At 47.2% G+C, this 21,710-nt stretch overlaps 1 protein-coding gene across 1 annotated transcript in view; it reads left to right on the forward strand.

The window, feature by feature from the left end:
• Positions 1–5,695, forward strand: part of LOC138102681 (uncharacterized) — a 62,269-nt gene extending 56,574 nt beyond the window's left edge. The window contains exon 3 of the mRNA XM_069000400.1: positions 5,301–5,695. Within this exon, the coding sequence (XP_068856501.1) occupies positions 5,301–5,695 (395 nt within the window). The remainder of the gene's footprint in view (positions 1–5,300) is intronic.
• Positions 5,696–21,710: the final 16,015 nt, after the last annotated feature.

Here is a 21,710-nt window from a genome sequence, read left to right on the forward strand (position 1 = left end):
TCAGAGGAACTTTTATTGTTACATGTTGACCAGCTGGTTCCCAGAGGCAGAAAGACACGGGGTCCAGGAGCTGGGGGGTTTTCTCAGGGCGCAGGGGTGGTACATGGGCGGAGTTGGGGTACTGGAACCAATAGGGAGAACTGGAGGGAGTGGCCAGGGCTAAGGGCAGGGGAAGGGGGGGAACAATGTGAAATAAGAAAAGCAGTGGGTAAATACAGCACCAAAACCTTGTGCATCTTTGATGGACCACAATTCCTTCAGGGGTGTACTTGCTCCAGCATGAGCTCACTGATGGGCCACACTCCCTCTGGGCAAGTAGTTGCTCTGGCATGGGTCCTCCATGGACCACAGTCCCTTTGGGTGTGTGCCTGCTTCACCATGGAGCACCTCCTACTCCTCTGACCTTGTTGTTCCTTCTGTTGTTCCCACTGTTCCCTCCTTGTTCCCTCCTGTATTCTGTGTAGATGGTAAGGTTTTGGTAGAGGGGAGTTGCAGAGGTGGCCTCTGTGAGAAGAGGTATGGGGCTGCCTTGTGAAAGACAGTCGGTTCCAGTTGGCTCCAAAATGACCCTACTGAAGGCCAAAGCTAAGTCAATCAGCAAAGTTGGTGGTGCCTCTGTGATAACATATTTAAGAAATCGCAAAAAACACCAAACAAGCATAGGAGAATGGGAAAAAAAAGGTGGGAACACCAAGGTAAAAGAAGAAGGAGGGGGAGGAGGTGCTCCAGGTTCTAGAACAGAAATTCCCCTTCAGCCCATAGATAGGACAATGGTAGAGCAGATAGTCACACTGAAGCCAGTGGAGGGCCACATGCTGGAGCAGTTAGATATCTAGTGAAGGAGTTGTGGCCTGCGGAAAACCAAGACTGGAACAGCAGCCCATGGAGAGGACCCACACTGGAGCAGTAGAAAAATGTGAGGAAAGGTAGCGAGGAAATATTACAGACTTACACTAACCACCCATTTCCCATATTCCTCTGCATCATTTGGGTGAGGATAGAGAAGTCAGGAGTGAAGGAGCAAAACTGAGTCTGGGAAAAGGGCAGGGAAAGGAGTTGTTTTAATTTTTGCTTCTGTTTCTCACTAAGATCTATTTTTAATTGGCAATAAATTAATTACATTTTCCCCAAGTCTGTTTTGCCTGTGAAGGTAACTGGTAAGAAATCTTCCTGTCTTTATCTTGAGCCATGAGCATTTTCATCCTAATTTCTCCCTCTGTCCGATTGAGGGGGAGTGAGTGAACAGCCAAGTGGAAGGTTGGCCCTTAGCCAAGGTTACCCCACCACTCCTCTTCCTCTCTCTCCAGCATTTTCTGCCCTTTCTTAAATATGTTTTTACAGAGGCACCACAAACTACTCCAATTGGCTCAGCTTTGGCCTGCAGTGGATCCATTGAGGAGCCAACTGTGCCTGACAGAGGAAAACCCTGACTTCTTTCCACAGAGACCACTCCTGAAACCACCCCCCCAACTTGCCATTTATACTCCATACAGACATGTAACTGGATGATGCAAATATTCTGTTTAAGTGCCACCCATTTCCATTTATTAAAAATTAAACCACACAAATTCTTGAACAGTTATTCCATGTTTCAGACCCTCTTAGGAAGACCAATCCAAAGTCAAGCTTGCTGAGCCATACCTCAAACAGACTTCTCATAGTTTTATAGATTTTCAGTTGCTTAACATTATTTCAGTGGCAAAGGAGTATTATAAGTATTACAGTTGTCTGAGTGACCAAAGAATGGTACATATAGAAATGCATCAACATCCTTCATATAAAGCTAATAAAATTTGAAATTACTAATGTCACCTTGAGAAGGCATTTGATTTATTTGCAGAGTAATTCAGTAAACAGTGACGTGCACAGCTCTAAGAACTGTTTTTACACTGACATTTTGTTAGTAGTTACTTTTGTTGCTGCTTTTGTCTCTTCACTAAACAATGACACAAAGAAAATTTATTATTTGCTATTGTCATATGAATATGAAATGTTGTGAAGTAGAAGCAATAATTCAGTTCAGATATGAAACTACACAAGTGCTGTTTCCTATTAATGATATGTAACTGCAAACACACAAATGTGTGCAGCCATTTTTCCTCTTTGCAGTGGACCCTTAAGGGGAAAAGTTGCCATCACTTGAGCTCTACAGCATCTTTCCTTTGTTTCTTCCCAATAGATAGAAAGGCCTGCTTCAGTGGGCTCAGATTTTAAATGTAATAACATGCAACCTTTTAAATGTCATGCATACATCATTTGCAAGATATTTATCTGTGCGCATAACTCTCAATGCCTGTTGTCCCATCCTGCTGTAAAAAGCGGGAGTCAGGGAGGATTTTTTTAAAGAGATTTCTTGGATGAAAATGAAGAGCAAATACAGTAATATTTTATCTGAGAACTGTTTATTGATAAAAAAGGGTAAGTGTTCTTACCAAAGGGGGATAGAAAAGAGAGAAGTGGGAAAAGAGACAGAGAGAGAAACAGAATGAGAAAAATGAATTAAAGAGCTAAATTTTTAGCAATATAATATTGAAAATTTATTAGTAGAACAAAGGCATATCACAGTGCAGGGGTGCTTAGCAATATTGCCAGAGGCATGCTCCATTCATTTTACTGCGGACTTAAGTACTCTCTTAAACTGTTACATATTTATTAAGCCCATATCTTGGGGTGACCTTGTGATGTATATCCCATATCGCTGCCCTATGCCCATAAATTAATTCTTGTGCCTTTCTATGCCTTTAAACTGAGCCTGAGAGGGGGAAGGAAAACTGAGAAAACCTTTCTCAAAGCAGTTTGCAGCATGTTCAAGGTCACATAGAGATAGGGACTTTTTATTTCAGCTGCGTCAGGGAGGCGAGGAAGCACCCGGCTTGCGGCTTCCCGGTCAGCTTTTGGCCAGTTGTTCAGTTTCTTATTCTCCAGAGAGAGACTGAGAGTTGAACTTTGTTTTTTCCTTCCCTGGAATTTCGGATTTTCTCCCTTTTTTGCTGGACTGCTTCAACACCAGAGCACAGCGGGAGGACTTTCCACCGGGCACAGAGGGCCTGGCCCTGGGCCAAGACCCAGCTTCAAGGAGACCAAAGGGAGGACGCTAACACTTTCCCAGGTTTTTTCCTCCACAGCGAAAGATTTTATTATTTACCATTATTTTCCTTTCCCCATGTGTTTGCTAAATGAATAGTTTTATCTCCTTCACTTTCCTTCGAGGGAAATTTATTTTTCCTGAACCTGGTGGGGGAGGGGTGATTGTGCCTTCCCTCAGAGGATATTTTTCTAAATTTGGTCATACTGGAACAAATTTAGTGGCGTCCAGCTGCGTGGCTTGAAGGAAAGTGAAAAATCTGTGCTAATTACATTTTGGTTTGAATTCACTTATTCTGTGTTGGGGTAAAATAGTCACCATGTTGGTTGAATTCATAACGTTTCTCTGGCTTGATATATTCATGTATTTCTGGTCTGTAGGCTTGTTTAAGGTACTAGTGCCTTTCTGGTCCCTAGGCCTATTTGCCTATCCACAGCTTGGTCCGATCTTACCCTTGATAAAGAATTTTTGCAGAGCAGGGGCACGAATTCGGATTTCTACTTTTCTGTGCTCAGTGATAATGATTTATAAGAAGTTGACAGAGGCACAGGCAGCTGTTCAAAGTGTGTATGATATGTGGTTTCTCCGTCCTAACCCCAGTCCTAGCTTCAGTAGCCTGTTTTGGGAATTTATTAGTAACTGCACCCAGATTGTTAGAGGTGGAGGAGAAGGGTTTTCCCCTCCCTTTAAATTTGATAGGTTTTCTTTTGAGAGTGTTCAGTTTCCCCTGGATGTTAAGGAGACCACCTTCCTGGTATTTTATCTCATAATCTTCCTCTATGTGGTTCGCAGCTTGTCTAGAATGAGAGCTCATATTTCCTGGGTGACTGCTGAGAAACCTGACCCAGAGGTGGAAGTGAGCTTGGGGATTTCCTGTGTGACAGTGGGGAAGACGTTAAGAGGTGGGGTGGACAACCCACCTTTGCTCTGGCAGCACGAGTGCAAGAATTGAAGGAGTGCAAGTCTCAGAAAGGAAGTTCTACCAAAAAGGAAGTAACTCTAGTTGCCTGTAGCCAAACTGCCGGAAATGATGGAAAAGATGATGGCATGTCCGATTCCAATGAAGGAACCTCTAAGATGCAGGCCCAGGGAAAGAAGGATAAACAGGCATAGAGGGGCCCTGCCTCTAGCCAGGTAGAGGCCAGGGAAAACCGTGTTTTTTGGACTGTGTGGATTCGTTGGCCTGGTACATCAGAACCACAAAAATATGATGCCTTGGTTGACACTGGTGCACAGTGTACAATAATCCCATCACAGCATGTGGGGGTAGAATCTGTTTCTATTTCTGGTGTAACAGATTGTAGATACAAAAATGCTGCTAGCAAGGATTTTCTTGCTATTTTCTAAGTCCGTGAGAGACTTTTCTCTCTCACAGAAGAGGTAGCAGGGAATGTAAACAACCAAGCCACCTGCAACCTTGAAAAGTCTTGTTTATGGTATAGTAGAAAAATATTTTGACAATGGATGTTTTAGGGTTTTAGCCAATCACCCCCAAGGGGTGGCTGGTCCTTTGTCCAATTAGACTATGAAGCAAAAAGTCTATAAAAGAGTTTGTAAAATAATAAATATATCAATCTTGCTGCACAACTCCTGCCTGCTGGATCTTCTCCTCCTCCTCGTCATTATGGCTGCGGGACACGGTGCTATACCGTGGGAACCAGGCCTGCGGTAATATTTGGTGCTGCCCGAAGTGATCTGCACTCTCTGACGTGTCCTGCTGTTGAGAGCCGAGCCGAATTCCTCTAGAGGTACGCTGTTCCCCTTACCCCCCTGGGACCGGGAGGTCCGACAGAACTGAGAAATGGCAAACAGTGGCTCACAAACCGAAGCTGGGATGCTGGTCTGGAGAGGTGTGTTTAGCATATTGCACACCTCCCTTCCTGAGAACTCAGTTCAGGAATTATTAGACTGGGCTGCTTTAAAAGGGATTTCCATGGACGGAGATAGTGCCCTGGACTTTGCCTTATGGCAAGAACTCGGATGCGCTGCCCAACAGGAGCTCCCGACTGGGGACTCAGCAGTGTTAGAATTATACAAAACCTGGCGTTCATTATTTTTCCTGCTGACTGACCTTGACTGCGATAGCAAGGCTGGCTTGCCTATCTCGGTGATGAGTGACGGAGGAATGTCCGAGGGGGGCCCCGTTGACTGGGTTTCCGGGGAAAATGATGGGTGTTGTCCTCTGCCCTCCCTGGTGCTGGACTGTTCTGCGCAGTCACAGAACCGAGCCATCGACCTTTTAATGCAGCATTTGCCTTTGCTGATGGAGCTGCCAAACCTATCCTGAAGGATGGAGGAACTCCTCACCCTGCTAGAGCGGCGAATGCCCGAGCCCGCGCCGCCCGAGCCGAGAAACGGCACGGCCGGCGGCAAACCCGGAAGCGGCGCAGCTGTGGGAAAACCCGGAAGCGGCGGCGGCTGCGGAGATGCAGCCAGAGATGGCGGCTGCGGAGCAGCGGGCAGGGGCGGCAGCGCCCAGAGCGACCTCCGAGAACGGGCCAGTGGCGGCAGCGCCGGGCACGGCTGGGGAGCGCGAAACAGCAGCGGAAGCGGCGACCGCACCGAACGCAGCTGCTGTGCCAGAGGGGGCGGCGCCAAGAGCAACTGTAGCCCCAGAGACGGAGGCAGCAGTTCCAGTACCAGTTCGGTCGGGGCTGGCCGAGACGGCCTCCCGTATAGAAACTGGTGTGAAAACTGCCGCGCAGCCAGCTGTAGTCTGTCCTGTCTGTTCTGCCTCTAGCGAACTTAGCCAAAGTGCCCCTCCACTTAAATTTCTGTTCACTCCCAGCACCCCAAAGTTGCCATTGCCTGATGATTCCTCGTCAGGCAGTGAGGCAGATGAGGTGCTGGCACCAGGTCGTCAGGCGGCTGTAGCCGCGCGGCGAAGGAAAAGGCTGCGCTGGTCTCGCCCCTGGACCTTTCAGGACTGCACAGTAACAGTGCGTCCGACGCATTATAATAGATTCTTAGAGTCTCTTAAGATGCGAGCATTGGAGGAGGGTGATTGGAGGTCATTAGAAATCCTTGGAATGCCATATAGATCTGAGGATTCTGGGGGTAACCGGGGAGCTGTTACACTCCATCCACAGGCTGTGCCAGAAGTTCAGGATGGTAGTGCTTCCCCTAAAGGGGAGATCCAAGCTTTCCCAGTGTATAAGGCTCTCCCAGATTCAGGGGAGCATGACAAGCATGAGGTAATTGCTTCGAAAGTTGCCCAGGACCTGCAATCCAAGGTGGCACAATATGGACTAGGTTCTGCTGAGGTTATGCAGATAATAAGGGTGATAAATACAGATTTGCTTGATCCATTTGATATCAGACACTTAGGTCAAATTCTATTTCAACCTATACAATTTGCAGTTTTTGAGAAAATCTGGAGAAAGCTGGCCAACAAGGCTGCATTAGGGAATATGTAGCTCCCTGCTGCCGATCCTAGATGGACAGTGGGAACGGATGCTCTTATGGGGACTGGTCCCTTCTCTGATCCCAGCCTACAGGGTACTTTTTCCTCTAGCGTCCTGCAGCAAGCTCAACAGGTCGGCATGGCTGCCCTGTTGAAAACCATAGAGTTATCTGCGCCCAGAAAGCGATATACTGAAATAGTTCAAGGCAAATCAGAGTCATTCCTCTCTTTTGTAGAGAAAGTCGCTGCTTCTCTCGAGAAGCAGGTTGAGGATGACGGGTTAAGACAGTTGTTGTTAAGGCAGTTAGTGAGAGATAACGCAAATGAAGAGTGCAGAAAAATCATAGATGCTTTACCAGGGGACCCTGAGGTAACAGACATGGTCGAAGCCTGCTCTAAGGTGGGATCCGGGAACCAGAAAAGGTCTGCTTTGGCTGTGTTCCTGCAGCCTGTTCACGCATCTTCTGGTCATGAACCAAAGCCACCGAAAACGGTGAAGAAACAGAAGCGGCCTAAGCCGAGCCAAAAAGAGAACACACTGATCCCCCAGTGCAAGAGGTGTGGCAGGCCAGGCCATTGTAGGGGCTACTGTAGGTCCCGGACTCATGCCGATGGTCGGCCTTTGTCGGGAAACTTCCGCCGGGGTGCAAGGAGGGGGAATTGCTCTCCGATGCAGTCGCTCCCCCAGAGAGTGGCACAGGTACAGGCACAGGCCTACCCAGCCACCCTAGAGACAGCACCCAGGGATCAGACGGGTTTGACGTCCACACCGCAGCCGCAGTTGTCTTAGACGTTAGCGGTATTTATAAGGTTCCCTTGGGTGCATATGGACCCTTAGCCCAGGGATCCAGTGCGATGCTGGTGGGAAAACCTGATGTTGCCCATCAAGGAATCTTAGTGCACTCAGGAGTTATTGATTCTGACTTTAAAGGTCAGATTTGCCCTATGGTCTCCACGCAAAACCCCCCTGTAACTATTCCTGAAAAGACCTGCCTTGCTAAATTAGTGCCTTTTAAGTCCTGTGTCCCCAGGATAGAACAAACTCAGGAAGATAACGGCAGTGGATTTACGGGACTTCCACAGGCCTTCTGGACCGCAGACACCTCTGACCAAAGGCCACAGATGACATGTACCCTGGTCCTGCCAAACGCCCAACCACCCCGGATTCACTGATTGATACGGTGCTGATGTAACTATTATCTCCTTCTCTGCGTGGCCTCCCTCATGGCCTTTAGCCCCGGTGGGATCGGCCATCGCAGGATTAGGAGGAACCACACAGAGCTATTTAAGCAAACGGCCTGTGGTGGTGAAGGACTCAGAGGGGCACACAGCTACGATTAGGCCTTATGTTGCTACCACTTCCCATAATCTTTGGGGACGGGATGTGTTGGCAGCTTGGGGCGTACGGATTGGGACAAATTTTTAGCAGGGGTCACTGTGTGTAAGAGCGCACAGTATCCTACACTGCCTTTGAGGTGGTTGATTAACACACCAATCCGAGTCAGACTCTGCTCAGTTAGTTGAATTAAGGGCTGTTACCATGGCTTTTCAGCGATTCTCACAGGAACCTTTGAATTTGGTTACTGACTCTGCTTATGTAGCAGATATCACCCAACGCTTAGATTGTTCCCTTCTGAAGGAGGTGAACAATGTGGCTCTGTTTTCTCTGTTGCAAACCTTGTGGTCTGCAATTCAAGCTTGAGTGCATCCGTATTACATTCTGCACATTCGAAGCCACACCAATTTACCAGGTTTTCTGACGGAAGGCAATGCCAAGGCTGACATGTTGGCCAACCCTGCATGGGTAGGGCCTCAGCCTGACAAAATTGCACAAGCCAAGGCATCTCATGGTTTCTTCCATCAAAGTGCACATACCCTGCAGAAGCAGTTTCATTTAACGCCAACCGAGGCGCGCGACATTGTCAGCGCTTGTGCTGACTGTCATGGACTCGCTGCGCCTTTGCCAGCAGGGGTAAACCCCAGAGGGATAAAAGCCTTGCAGATTTGGCAAACGGATGTAACTCACACCCCAGAATTTTGTCGGCTCAAATATGTGCACGTGTCTATTGACACTTTCTCCTCGGCTATGTGGGCTACTGCTCACACTGGAGAGAAGGGCCGTGATGTCATTGCCCATTGGAAATTGGCTTTCTCAGTCCTGGGCGTGCCAGCTTCTGTGAAAACCGATAATGGTCCTGCCTATGCCTCGGAGAAGACGGGGCAGTTTTTACACCTATGGGGTGTAGACCATACCTTTGGTATCCCACATTCTCCTACTGGCCAAGCCATTGTTGAACGCGCTCATGGTACCTTGAAGCGTGTTTTGGACAAACAGAAAAGGGGAATGCATGGAGAAACCCCACAGAGCTGACTAGCAAAAGCTTTGTATACAATTAATCACCTTACAGTACCACAAAATTCAAATAATCTTGTTATTCTGAATCATTTTCTCTCATTGCAGTCTGCAGGCGACCGACAACTGCCCTGGGGAAAAGTCTGGGTGCGGAATTTACTCACTAACCAGTGGGAAGGCCCACATGAGCTCATCGTTTGGGGTCGTGGGTATGCTTGCGTTTCCACAGATACTGGGGTACGGTGGCTACCTTCAAAATGTGTTCGCCCTGACCTACGGCACCAGAGGCAGAACAGGCAACCTCCAAATGATGGCCAGAACGCCAATCATTCAAATGGCAACCAGAATGCAGATCAGCAGCCTGATGACTCTTCTGATGATGACCAGGATGTCAACCATCAGGCAGATGGTCCTTCTACAAGCAGAGACTGGGATAGTCCTTCCACAAGCAGAGACTGAACTTTAAATTTCTTGTTATGGAGTCAGATATTTAAAGCCTTAAGGACATATTTAGAATTAATAACTGATGTAGATTTCTATTTGGCATTAATAGTAGAGTTGTTCTCTTATAAAACAAAAAGGGGGAATTGTAGATACAAAAATGCTGCTAGCAAGGATTTTCTTGCTGTTTTCTAAGTCCGTGAGAGACTTTTCTCTCTCACAGAAGAGGTGGCAGGAAATGTAAACAACCAAGCCAACTGCAACCTTGAAAAGTCTTGTTTATGGTATAGTAGAAAAATATTTTGACAATGGATGTTTTAGGGTTTTAGCCAATCACCCCCAAGGGGTGGCTGGTCCTTTGTCCAATTAGACTATGAAGCAAAAAGTCTATAAAAGAGTTTGTAAAATAATTAAATAAATCAATTCCTGCCTGCTGGATCTTCTCCTCCTCCTCGTCCCTATGGCTGCGGGACACGGTGCTATACCGTGGGAACCAGGCCTGTGGTAATAACAGGCGGATCACAAAATTTGACCTTGGTGGAATCAGAGGTGAGCCAGACCAGAAATGAGTGGAAGCAAACATCTCATTGTGACTGGCCCAGAGGCCCTGTGCATTTTGGGCATAGACTTCTTCCAAAGAAGGTATTTCAGGGACCCAAAGGGACTCAAGTGGGCTTTTGGAATAGCTGCTGTGGAGACAGAGGGCATTAAGCAATTGAACACCTTGCCTGGAGTATCAGAGAACCCATCTGCAGTAGGCCTTCTGAAGGTGGAAGAGCAACGAGTGCCAATTGCCACCTCGAAAGTGCAGCGCCGGCAGTATCGGACTAATAGAGATGCTGTGATTCACATCCACAAGATGATCCATGAGCTGGAGAGCCAAGGGGTGGTCAGCAAGACCCACTCACCCTTCAACAGCCCCATCTGGCCTGTGCACAAGTCTGATGGGGAATGGAGATTGACTGTGGACTATCGTGCTTTGAATGAAGTGACTCCACCACTGAGCGCTGCGGTGCTGAACATGTTGGAGCTCCCGTATGAGCTGGAGTCCAAAGCAGCAAAGCGGTATGCCACTATTGACATTGCCAATGCATTTTTCTCCATTCCTCTGGCAGCAGAGTGCAGGCCTCAGTTTGCCTTCACCTGGAGGGGTGTGCAGTACACCTGGAACCGACTGCCCCAGGGGTGGAAGCACAGTCCCACTCTCTCCCATGGACTGATCCAGACTGCACTAGAAAAGGGTGAGGCTCCAGAACATCTTCAGTACATTGATGACATCATTGTGTGGGGGCACACTGCAACAGAAGTGTTTGAGAAAGGAGAGAAAATCATCCAAATTCTCCTGGAAGCTGGTTTCGCCATCAAGAAGAGCAAGGTCAAAGGACCAGCTCAAGAGATCCAGTTCCTGGGAGTGAAATGGCAAGATGGACGACGTCAGATTCCCATTGAGGTCGTCAGTAAGATCACAGCAATGTCTCCACCAAGCAACAAGAAGGAGACACAAGCTTTCCTAGGTACCATAGGCTTTTGGAGGATGCACATTCCTGAGTACAGCCAGATTGTGAGTCTTCTTTACCTGGTTACCCGCAAGAAGAACGATTTCCGTTGGGGCCCTGAACAGCAACAAACCATCGCCCAGATCAAGCAGGAAATCGCTCATGTGGTAGCCCTTGGCCCAGTCAGAAAAGGACCCGAAGTGAAGAATATGCTCTACTCTGCAGCTGTGAGCCATGGTCTGTCCTGGAGCCTTTGGCAGAAGGTGTCTGGTGAGACTCGAGGTCGACCATTGGGATTTTGGAGTCGAAGCTACAGAGGGTCTGAAGCCAACTACACTCCAACAGAGAAGGAAATCTTGGCAGCCTATGAAGGAATCCAAGCTGCCTCAGAGGTAATCGGCACTGAGGCACAACTCCTCCTGGCACCCCGACTACCAGTGCTGGGGTGGATGTTCAAAGCAAAAGTTCCTTGTACTCACCATGCCACCAATGCCACATAAAACAAACGGATTGCTCTCATCACACAGCGCGCCCATATCGGAAAACTGAATCACCCTGGGCTTTTGGAAATAATCACAAATTGGCCAGAAGGTGAAAACTTTGGTCTCACTGATGAAGAGGAACAAGAACAAGTGACACGTGCTGAAGAAGCTCCACCATACAACCAACTGTCATCAGAAGACACACCCTACGCTTTTTTTACCGATGTTTCTTGTCACATCGTAGGGATGAAACAAAAGTGGAAAGCAGCCGTATGGAGTCCCACACAGCGGGTTGCAGAAGCTACTGAAGGAGAAGGTGGATCAAGCCAACTCGCTGAACTCAAAGCTGTTCAACTAGCCCTGGACATTGCTGAAAGACAGAAGTGGCCAAAGCCATACATCTACACTGATTCATGAATGATAGCCAATGCTCTATAGGGATGTCTGGAAAAGTGGGAAAAAGCTAATTGGCAGCGTAGGGGAAAACCAATCTGAGCTCCTGAAGAGTGGAAAGACATCGCTGCCAGAGAAAGAAAGCTACTTGTGAAAGTCTGCCATTTTAGATGCCCATGTCCCCAAGAGTAGGGCTAATGAAGAACACCAAAACAACAGGCAGGTAGATCAGGCTGCAAAGATAGAAGTGTCACAGGTAGACTTGGACTGGAAACACAAGGGAGAGTTGTTCCTAGCTCGATGGGCCCATGATGCCTCAGGCCATCAGGGCAGAGATGCCACCTATAAGTGGGCACGAGATCGAGGGGTGGATCTGACCATGGACAGTATCTCCCAGGTCATCCATGATTGTGAGACATGCGCTGCGATCAAGCAGGCCAAGAGGGTGAAGCCCCTGTGTTATGGTGGGCGCTGGTCCAAATACAAGTATGGGGAGGCCTGGCAAATTGATTACATCACACTGCCTCAAACCCGCCAAGGCAAGCGCTATGTGCTCACAATGGTAGAAGCCACCACGGGATGGCTGGGGACCTACCCTGTGCCTCGTGCTTCTGCCCGGAACACCATCCTGGGCCTCGAAAAGCAAGTCCTTTGGAGGCATGGTACCCCTGAGAGAATTGAATCTGACAATGGGACTCATTTTAAGAACAGCCTTATTAACACCTGGGCTAGAGAACATGGCATTGAGTGGGTGTACCATATCCCTTACCATGCACCAGCTGCAGGCAAAGTGGAACGGTGCAATGGATTGTTGAAAACCACTTTGAAGGCACTAGGTGGGGGAACTTTCAAAAATTGGGAACAGCATCTAGCAAAGGCCACCTGGTTAGTTAACACCCGAGGTTCCACCAATAGAGCTGGTCCAGCCCAATCTGAATGCCTGCATACAACAGATGGAGATAAGGTCCCAGTAGTGCATGTCAGAGGTCTGTTAGGAAAGACTGTGTGGATAAATTCTGCCTCGAGTACAGACAAACCCATCCGTGGGGTTGTCTTTGCTCAGGGACCTGGTTGCACATGGTGGGTAATGCAGAAAGACGGAACAACACGTTGTGTGCCACAGGGAGATCTGATTGTTGTGTGAAATGCTTGTATACCCCTGCTTGCTAATTGTCACTGTCACTGTTCGTATATAGCTGTTTATATATATATATATATATGTATTAATGTGTGTGTAGAATTAGAATATCTTAGTTTGGGCATTGAGCCAACAATATGGGATAAGGGGTGGAATGTCTTGGGGTGACGTTATGATGTGTATCCCATATCGCTGCCTATGCCCAGAAATTAATTTTTGTGCCTTTCTGTGCCTCTAAACTGAGCCTGAGAGGGGGAAGGAAAAAACTGAGCAAAACTTTTTCAGGGCAGTTTGCAGCTTGTTCACGGTCACACAGAGATAGCAGGTTTTTTTTTCCCAGCTGCAGGAGGAGAGCGAGGAAGCACCCGGCTTGCTGCTTTTCCGGTCAGCTTTTGGCCCGTTGTTTCAGCTTCTTGTTATCCGGAGAGAGAGACTGAGAGTTGGACTTTGTTTTTCCTTCTCTGGAATTCTGGATTTTCTCCCTTTTATACTGGACTGTTTTTTTCAACCTCAGAGCACATCGGGAGGACTTTCCACCGGGCACAGAGGGCCTGGCCCTGGCCCAAGCCCCAGCGTCGAGGAGACCAAAGGGAGGACTCTTAACACTTTCCCAGGTTTTTTTCCTCCACAGTGAAACATTTTATTATTTAGCCTTATTTTCCTTTTCCCGTGTGTTTGGTAAATAAATAGTTTTATCTCCTTCACTTTCCTTCGAGGAAAATTTATTTTTTTCCCGAACCTGGGGGGGGGGGGGAAGGGGTAGTTGTGCCTTCTCTCAGAGGATATATTTCTAAATTTGGCCAAACCGGAACACCATGTTTTTACTAGTACCCATTCCCCTGGATGGATATTATGAATTTTGAACTCCAAAGTTGTGGTTTGAGGGATCATTCCTTTCAGCCGCAAATTTTCAAGTGTTCTGGCAATTGTGGTGACATATTTTCTGACACTTACTTCCCCTACTTCATAAGTGGTTGTTTCATGTTGAGTGGTAAGGAAGGGTAATCCGAACATCATCTCATAAGGTGATACTCCCAGGTCTGACCTGGGCTGTGTTCGGACTCTCAACAGAGCCAAAGGTAAGCACTTTACCCATGACATTTGAGTTTCCATCATTAATTTTGTCAAGGTTCTTTTTAAAGTCTGGTTCATTCTTTCTACTCGGCCTGAACTTTGTGGGTGCCAGGGGGTATGTAATTCCCATTTTACTCCTAAGGCTTGAGTTATTTGTTGTAAGACTTTGGATGTAAAATGTGTTCCTCTATCTGAGTCTATTTTATTAACCATTCCATATCTGGAAATAATTTGTTCTAGAAGGGTTTTGCATACTACATTAGCTGTAGCTCTAGTGGCAGGAACTGTTTCCACCCAATGACTTAGATGGTCTGCTATTACTAATAGGAACTTCCATCTCTGTACTTGGGGAAGTTCAGTAAAATCTGCTTGGATACTTTGGAATGGTCGCAGAGCTAACTCCCAGCCTCCTAATGTTGTTTTTCTCATTATTTTCCTATTCACTTTTTGGCAAGTTATGCAGTTCTCAGTTATTTGTTTTGCTACCCCAAAGATTCCAACACACCCATAATTTCTTAAAACATAATCACACAAAGCCTGAGTACCCCAATGAGTTTTTTGATGCATATCTTCTAATATTCTCTTAGTGAGTGGCTTATTAAGTAACTGTCTCCCATCAGGTAGTTTCCATTTTCCAGATTGATCTTCTCCCCCTATCTTAGATAATTCCTTTTCTTCTTCTTCACTAAATTTAGGGATTTCCAATTCTCCCCTTTCTGGGGTCAAGATTAACAGAATTTGTTTAGTCCCATTTTCTGCTGCATCTTTGGCTTCTTGATCTGCCAGATTATTCCCTCTTATTTCTGGGGTCATCCCTTTTTGGTGTCCTTTGATATGCACTACGGCTATTTCTTCAGGCAGTTTTAATGCCTCCAAAACTTCTGAAATCAGGCCTTCATGTACCAGTTCCTTCCCCTTTGAATTTAGTAAACCCCTTTCCTCCCAGATTTTTCCAAAGGTATGTATTACCCCAAAGGCATACTTTGAGTCAGTATATATGGTCCCCTTTTTGTGTGCTAAATGCTCCAGTGCTCTTTTTAGGGCATATAATTCACAAGACTGCGCGGACCAATTTGAAGGTAGTTTTCCTTTTTCGATGGTCTGCATATTTATCCCATCGACTAAGGCATATCCTGACATTCTTTTTCCTTGCAAGCATCTGGATGAACCATCAACATATATTCTTTCCCCTTCTAAGAGGGCTTGTTCTGCTAGATCTTCCCGAACTTTTTTTGGTATTGAATAATTTCCAAGCAAACATGTGCCAGGTCATCTTTTGGTTCCCCATACAGGAATTGGGCCGGATTGAGGCTTTTGCTCGTTTCTACAGTTAGATCATTACTGTCAATTAGAATTGCTTCATATTTTAATATCCTGGAGTCGGTGAACCATTTTTCAGCTTTTTGATTTAGCACATTTCGGACCACATGGGGTGTGTATACAATTAGTTTACTTCCAAAGGTGAGCTTACGGCTCTCCTCCACCAAAATAGCAGTAGCTGCTATGGCTTGAATGCATACCGGCCAGCCACGGCTTACTGGGTCCAATAATTTAGATAAATAAGCTATTGGTCTTCTCACCCCTCCCCATTCCTGGACTAAAACACCATGAGCTACTCCACTTTCTGCATTCACATATAAATAAAAGGGCTTTTCTAGTGAGGGTAAGCTTAGGGCTGGTACCGAGGCTAGTTTCAACTTCAGTTTTTCTAATTTATCATCATCATTTTTGGTCCATTATATATTGTCTCCTCCTGTTAATTTTTCATATAAAAATTTTACTGCCTGTGTATATCCTTCAGTCTATAGTCTGCAATATCCCAGTAGCCCTAGCAGTCTCCTAACCTCCTTCTTTGAAGAGGGAGGAGGGAGGGATAAAATCCCTCTAATTCTTTCAGGACTTAGTTTTCGGCTACCTTTGCTTATCAGGTGGCCAAGATATTTTACTTCTGATTCCACGAACTGTAATTTCCCTATTGATGCTCTTAGTCCCTTTTCCCCAAGAAAATTTAGAAGTTTTATAGTAGCTTCTTTAATTTCAACTTCTCCTGATATTAGAAGATCATCCACATATTGGATAATTTGTATTCCTGGGGGAGTGGGGGAAGTTTGTAGTATTTCTCCCAAGGCTTGCCCAAATAAATTTGGGGCCTCAGAATACCCCTGTGGCAGTTTAGTCCATCTCAATTGGTTCTTTTTCCCCGTGTTTGGATCTTCCCATTCAAAGGCGAAAATATTCTGGCTTTCCTCTGCCAGTGGGCAAGCCCAAAAGGCATCTTTAAGATCCACCACACTAAACTATTACAGCTGGGGATGGGGTCCAAGGCTGTCACCCAGGAAGAGATGACCAGTCCGGGGAGATGGTCCCGAAAGGAATCGCCTTCCCGAGGCCTGGTGTCTTCCCCCAGCTGCTGGCAGAGGGGCCCTTGCAGAGACTGTCAGCTCTTTAGTGATTATCAGCTCGTGATTCCAGCTCAGCTCTGCAGGGCAGCCTCCAGGCCAAACCAGACCAAAGAGAGAGACGAGAAGGCTCGTGTGGCTGGTTCCGCACGGAGGTAGCTTTATTATGTGTCCCCTCCGGCGAAGGGGAGAGCCAGGGACGAGCTCTCTCTCGAGGGGCCCGAGGGAGCTTGCCTTTATAGGGATACAGGGGATCAGTAGGGGACCAATAGATTACAGAGGGTCTGGGACAGACCAATGGGTTACAGAATGATCTGCATAGTGTCTCCCAAAGGATTGTGGGTCCACCTTTCCTCGCCATGACCAAGAAGTGGTTGCCATTCCAGGGAGTGCTGCTGGGAGATTGCTCAATCTCCTTATCTCAGCAGACGTCCCTCCAGGGCAGTGGCTGGGCACACCCCACAACTCCTCCTTCTGTATTTATTAAAAAGGCATTCCCAGCAGCCTTTCTGCAGCAACGTAGGAGGCAAGAGAACATAAGTAACACAGTAATAATTACAATGAATACCCACAAAGCTCCCTTAATCAAAGATGCAATCCATCCCGTTATTCCCCATCGTCCAAAAAGGTCATTGACCTAGTCTAGGCTCTTATCTACTTTTAGGTCTTTTACTAGTTCTTGTAGTTTCTGGATGTTCGCCTGGATGGATGTTGAGTGTGAAGATTGAAGCAGCACATCCCTTCAAAGTCTTGGCAGCCATGTCTGTGGGCAAGCAGTAGGTAGTCTAGTGCTGCTCGATTCTGTAGGGTTGTGTGTCTGGTAGTCTCCTCATCTCTTAAAAGATCACTCAAGGCTGCAGATGTCGCATTGGCCTGTTTGCTTAGCCAACACCCTAGGTGATTGATATCCCCAAGAGCGTTGAGTGCAGCTAACCAAGGGGTGAACACGGAAGCTGCAACTTGTCCTGCCTTATTCCAATTGTAAATGTGGCTGTCACAACTTTCGTCAAACTCAGCAAAGGATCTCTTTTGACGTGTTGATGTGTCTGTTTGTCTCCAATTATGTAACAATGTAATATTTGGGGTGAGAGTAGAAAGCTTGCCAAGGCTACAGGGGCCTCCTTGGAGGCGTGAGGGGATCCCGGCCCATACCACAGACAAGAAACACTCCCCGGGGTAACACTTTTGGGTGGAGAGTGGACACAGAGAGTACGTGGCTGGTGTAATTGCACCAATATTGACTATCATAGGCTTTGTTAAATGGTGATATGTCTTTTCTGTATGTGTTTTTTGCTTGGTCAATCCCTGGCCAGCGTTCGCTTTGCAGTCTAAAATAAAATTTGACACAATATGCTGCTTTGGAGGACCCCAGCAGGTTTAATTCTTGGGGTTCATCTCGAGCATTTGGAAGAATCTTTGTCCACTCATCCCAAGTGTCTACCAGGTTGGGCCTCTTACCTGTGGTGCGGAGGAGCTCTGAGTTAGTGATGGGCCAATCATCTGCTACTAAAGGAATTCCTACCAGGCACGTAGAGAGTGGGTTGTCTACGCTGCCCATGAACAGGCACAGATTGTCTTGATTGAGTGTCTTTGCTAGGGTCACACAAACATTATGGCTAGGCTGTGGGACAAGCCAGCTGAAGGCAAGTGGTACGGTGAAGAACATCGAGGCAGCGGTGAGGACAGCATCAATGTAGATACATTTCATCTTTGGGCAGGGATGGGGCTTCTGAGAGGGAATATAAGTGAGATTTGTTAGCTTTGTGGTGGGAGGGGAAGTTTTGGGGTTACAAGGGGTGATAACATATAAACTAAGGATCAGTTTTTTCAGGCTGTGTCTGGCCTATGGCTTGACTTTTTGCCATAGCTTCTTGTTCAGCTTTCTGATTCGTCTGCTGCCATGTGGTGGGACGATCTTTTTCCTGGTTGGTGGGCATCTGGCGTCATCTTCGTTTCCATGCAGAGCTGGTCTGGTTTTGGGGAGGTCCTGTATTTGATTTGGGAGCGTTCTTGTTGGTGTTTGTGGGAGCAGTGTTTGTAGGGCCTAAGTATGGTTTTATACTTTTTCCTGGGAACCACTTCGGGCCAGATGGTAGCTGGACACAGGTGTAGCCTGTCCCCCAGGTAATCAATTGGAAAGGCCCAGAGACTTGGTGTGATTCAGGGTCCTTTACCAGCACTGGTGGCTTCTCCGTGAGCTTAGCTTGGGTTGAGTTTGAGAAGTGGTGGAGTACTGGGGGGTCAGGCTCTGATGATGTACCATTTAGGAAGTTAATGACATAGAGAGCCTTACAGAGTCTTTCAATGGGAGACAAGATTTCTGTTTCTCTCCGTTGCTGGTTGAGGACTCTTTTGAGGGTTTGGTGGGTCCTTTCTACGATGGATTGTCCTGTGGGATTGCTAGGTATGCCTGTCTTGTGTTTTATTCCCCATTGGTTGAAGAAATCTTCAAACTTACGAGAGGTGTAGGCAGGCCCATTATCTGTTTTGATTTCTTCAGGGACTCCCAGGGTGGCAAAGGCAAGGAGAAAATGCTTGATGACGTGGATGGCATTTTCTCCTGCATGGGCTGACGCAAACACTGCCCCAGAAAATGTGTCAACTGACACGTGCACATATTTGGATCTCCCAAAGGATGGGAAGTGGGTTACACCAGTTTGCCACAATTGGCAGCTGTTCAGACCACGGGGGTTGACTCCAGTACCCATAGACGGTATTTGGTAGTTCTGGCAGTTCGGGCACGTTGCAATGATAGCTTTTGCTTGATCTTTTGCAAGCTTGAACATTCTGACGAGGGCAGGAATATTTTGGTGAAAAAATGCATGTGACAACTTCGCCTGGGCAAAGATGTCAGGGACGTTTGCAGTATCTGCTGGCATGGCCAGTGTATCTGCTCTCCTGTTCCCTTCGGCAATGGGACCAGGGAGGTCAGTGTGTGACCTCACATGCATAATGTAGTAAGGCTGTTTTCTGTGCGAGATTAAATGAATTAATGTAGAAACCAATTGGTATAATTTTTTTTGTTGGAGACCTCCTTTAGAAAAGCATGTTCAGCCCTCATAGCTATGCCAGCGACATAAGCCGAATCTGTGACCAAATTAAAAGGTTCATCTTTAAACTTATCAAAGGCTCTGACAACAGCTGCTAACTCAGCAATCTGTGGAGATCCCTCTACTATTTGGATATCAGATTCCCATTTTTGGGTATTGGGTTGCCTCCATGTCATGACAGGCCGATGGGATGAGCTACACCCATCGGTAAAGACAGTCAGAGCTTTAAGAGGTTTTCTACTTTGGATTAACTTTGGAATCAAATTAAAAGCTGCATCAGGGTAGAAAAGTCTATGTTTTGGCATGTGAATGGAAATTTGGCCTGTGTAGCTATCTAGGGCTAACTGGAGGCTCTCATTGGTCTGGAGCAACTGCTTCAGATCTTCAGTGGTCAATGGCAAGTATATGCATGTGAACTCACACCCTGCAAGAGAGCGGAGACGAGTTCTGGCCTTTTTTATTAAATGTGCCATTACTTCTTGGAAGATGGTTAATGTCTTTGGAGGTTGATGGCTTGTGAAGACCCATTCAAGTATCAGCAAAGAGTCTCTGAGTTTAGGGTCCCATTGGAAGATCAGTCCATGTAAACGGGGAGCTTTACCCAAAACTGCAAACTGGAGAGGCAGGCTGGGTTCAACGCGATGGGCTTGGCGTGAAGACAGGGCTTCTTGGACTTTGGTGATGGTATCTCGGGCTTCAGGTGTGAGGGTGCATGGAGAGTCCAAGTCTCCGCTGCCATGGAGGAGGTTGAAGAGGGGAGTGAGGTCTTCTGTTGTGACTCCCAGTAGGGGGCGTATCCAATTTATGGATCCGCACAGGCTGTGTAAGTCCCTCAGGGTTTTGGGATCCTCTTTGATGGCGAGTTGCTGGGATACAATGGTTCTCTCATGGATCTGGAGGCCGAGGTAAGTTCATGGGCTGGAGTGCTGCACTTTGTCCTCACGAATCTCGAACCCTGCTTCTTCTATGGCTTCAATTGTCTTTTTAAGAGTTCTGTCTAAGTGAGTTTTTTCTGATGCACAGATTAGTATGTCATCCATATAGCGGCAAATGATTGCTTCTGGGAATAGGCTCCTGATGGGGGACAGAATGTGGGCGACGTACTACGGGTAGATGGTCAGGCTGTTCTTCATGCCTTGTGGGAGGACGAGCCAGTGGTATCTTCTGAGTGGGGCTTGTTCATTAAGAGAGGGGATGGAGAAGGCGAACCGTGGTGCGTCCTGGGGATGGAGCGGGATGTTAAAGAAACAGTCTTTAATGTCTATGATGGCAAGCAGCCAGTCTCGGGGCAGCATCGATGGTGATGGCAGGCCGGGTTGGCGGGGGCCCATGTCTTCAATGACCTCATTAATCTTTCATAGGTCCTGGAGTAGTCTCCATTTGTCTTTGCCGGGCTTTTTCAGTACAAAGACAGGGGAATTCCAAGAGCTGGTGGTCTTGGTGATATGACCTTTGGCAAGTTGCTCTTCCACCAGGGCTTCCAGTGAGCTGAATTTTTCTTTTCCAAGGGGCCACTGCCTTGTCCATTTTGGGTTGTCAGTCTTCCAGGTGAGCGGGGGAGTAGATGGCAGCACGTGTTTCTCAGTGGCCCCAGTCAGAAATCCTGGCTAGGAATGGTAAGAGTGGCACCCCACTGGGATAGAAGGTCTCTGCCCCATAGGGTGATGGGGGCTCTTACCACAAATGGTCGGGTGGTTGCTATCTTGCCCTCGGGTCCTTCAATGACAACATTTCGTTTGCTCCTCATGGATACTGCAACTCCACCAATCCCAGAGATCATACCTGCCACTGGCTCCAGTTCCCAATTCCCTGGCCACTCGGAGCGGGCAATGATGGTCACATCTGCTCCGGTGTCCAGCATCCCTGGGTGGTAGACCCTCTCTCCTTTACAGAACAAGTTGCACTCGATGGTCGGTTTGTTTGAGCCCACAATCTCTATCCACATTGCTGTAGGATTGAGAGGATACTGTTCTGGGTGGTTCTGTGGAAGTAAAAAAGCTTGAGCAATCGGTGTTCCCTGTGGGAGAAAGAAAGGTGTGTCCGTGCAGCAAAGCTGGACAAGAATCTCTTGTCCAGGGTGCACTGTTTGTATCTCAGGTAATACAAAGAGTTGTTCTGGACCATGGATGGTATCGCTTAGGATAAGAATGTCCCATGGGCCGTTCTATGGTCCATACTTTCCTGTGGGAATACGATAAAAACGCTTGTCAACAAAGTTAAATGGCAGTGATATTGCCAGTTGGCGTCTCGTTCCGATCAGTAGCGCTCTGTGTGTTGGATCCTTCTCACGTGTTGAGAACGTGATGATGGTGCCGGGTGAGGTCCAGTTGTCTGCTCTCGGTGGTCTGATGTGGAGTTCACGGCTGGGGCGGGGTAGTATGGCCTTTGATTTGTTG

This window comes from Aphelocoma coerulescens, assembly GCF_041296385.1.
Source record: "Aphelocoma coerulescens isolate FSJ_1873_10779 chromosome W unlocalized genomic scaffold, UR_Acoe_1.0 ChrW_unloc_scaf_1, whole genome shotgun sequence".
In the NCBI taxonomy this organism is placed as follows: Eukaryota; Metazoa; Chordata; class Aves; order Passeriformes; family Corvidae; genus Aphelocoma; species Aphelocoma coerulescens.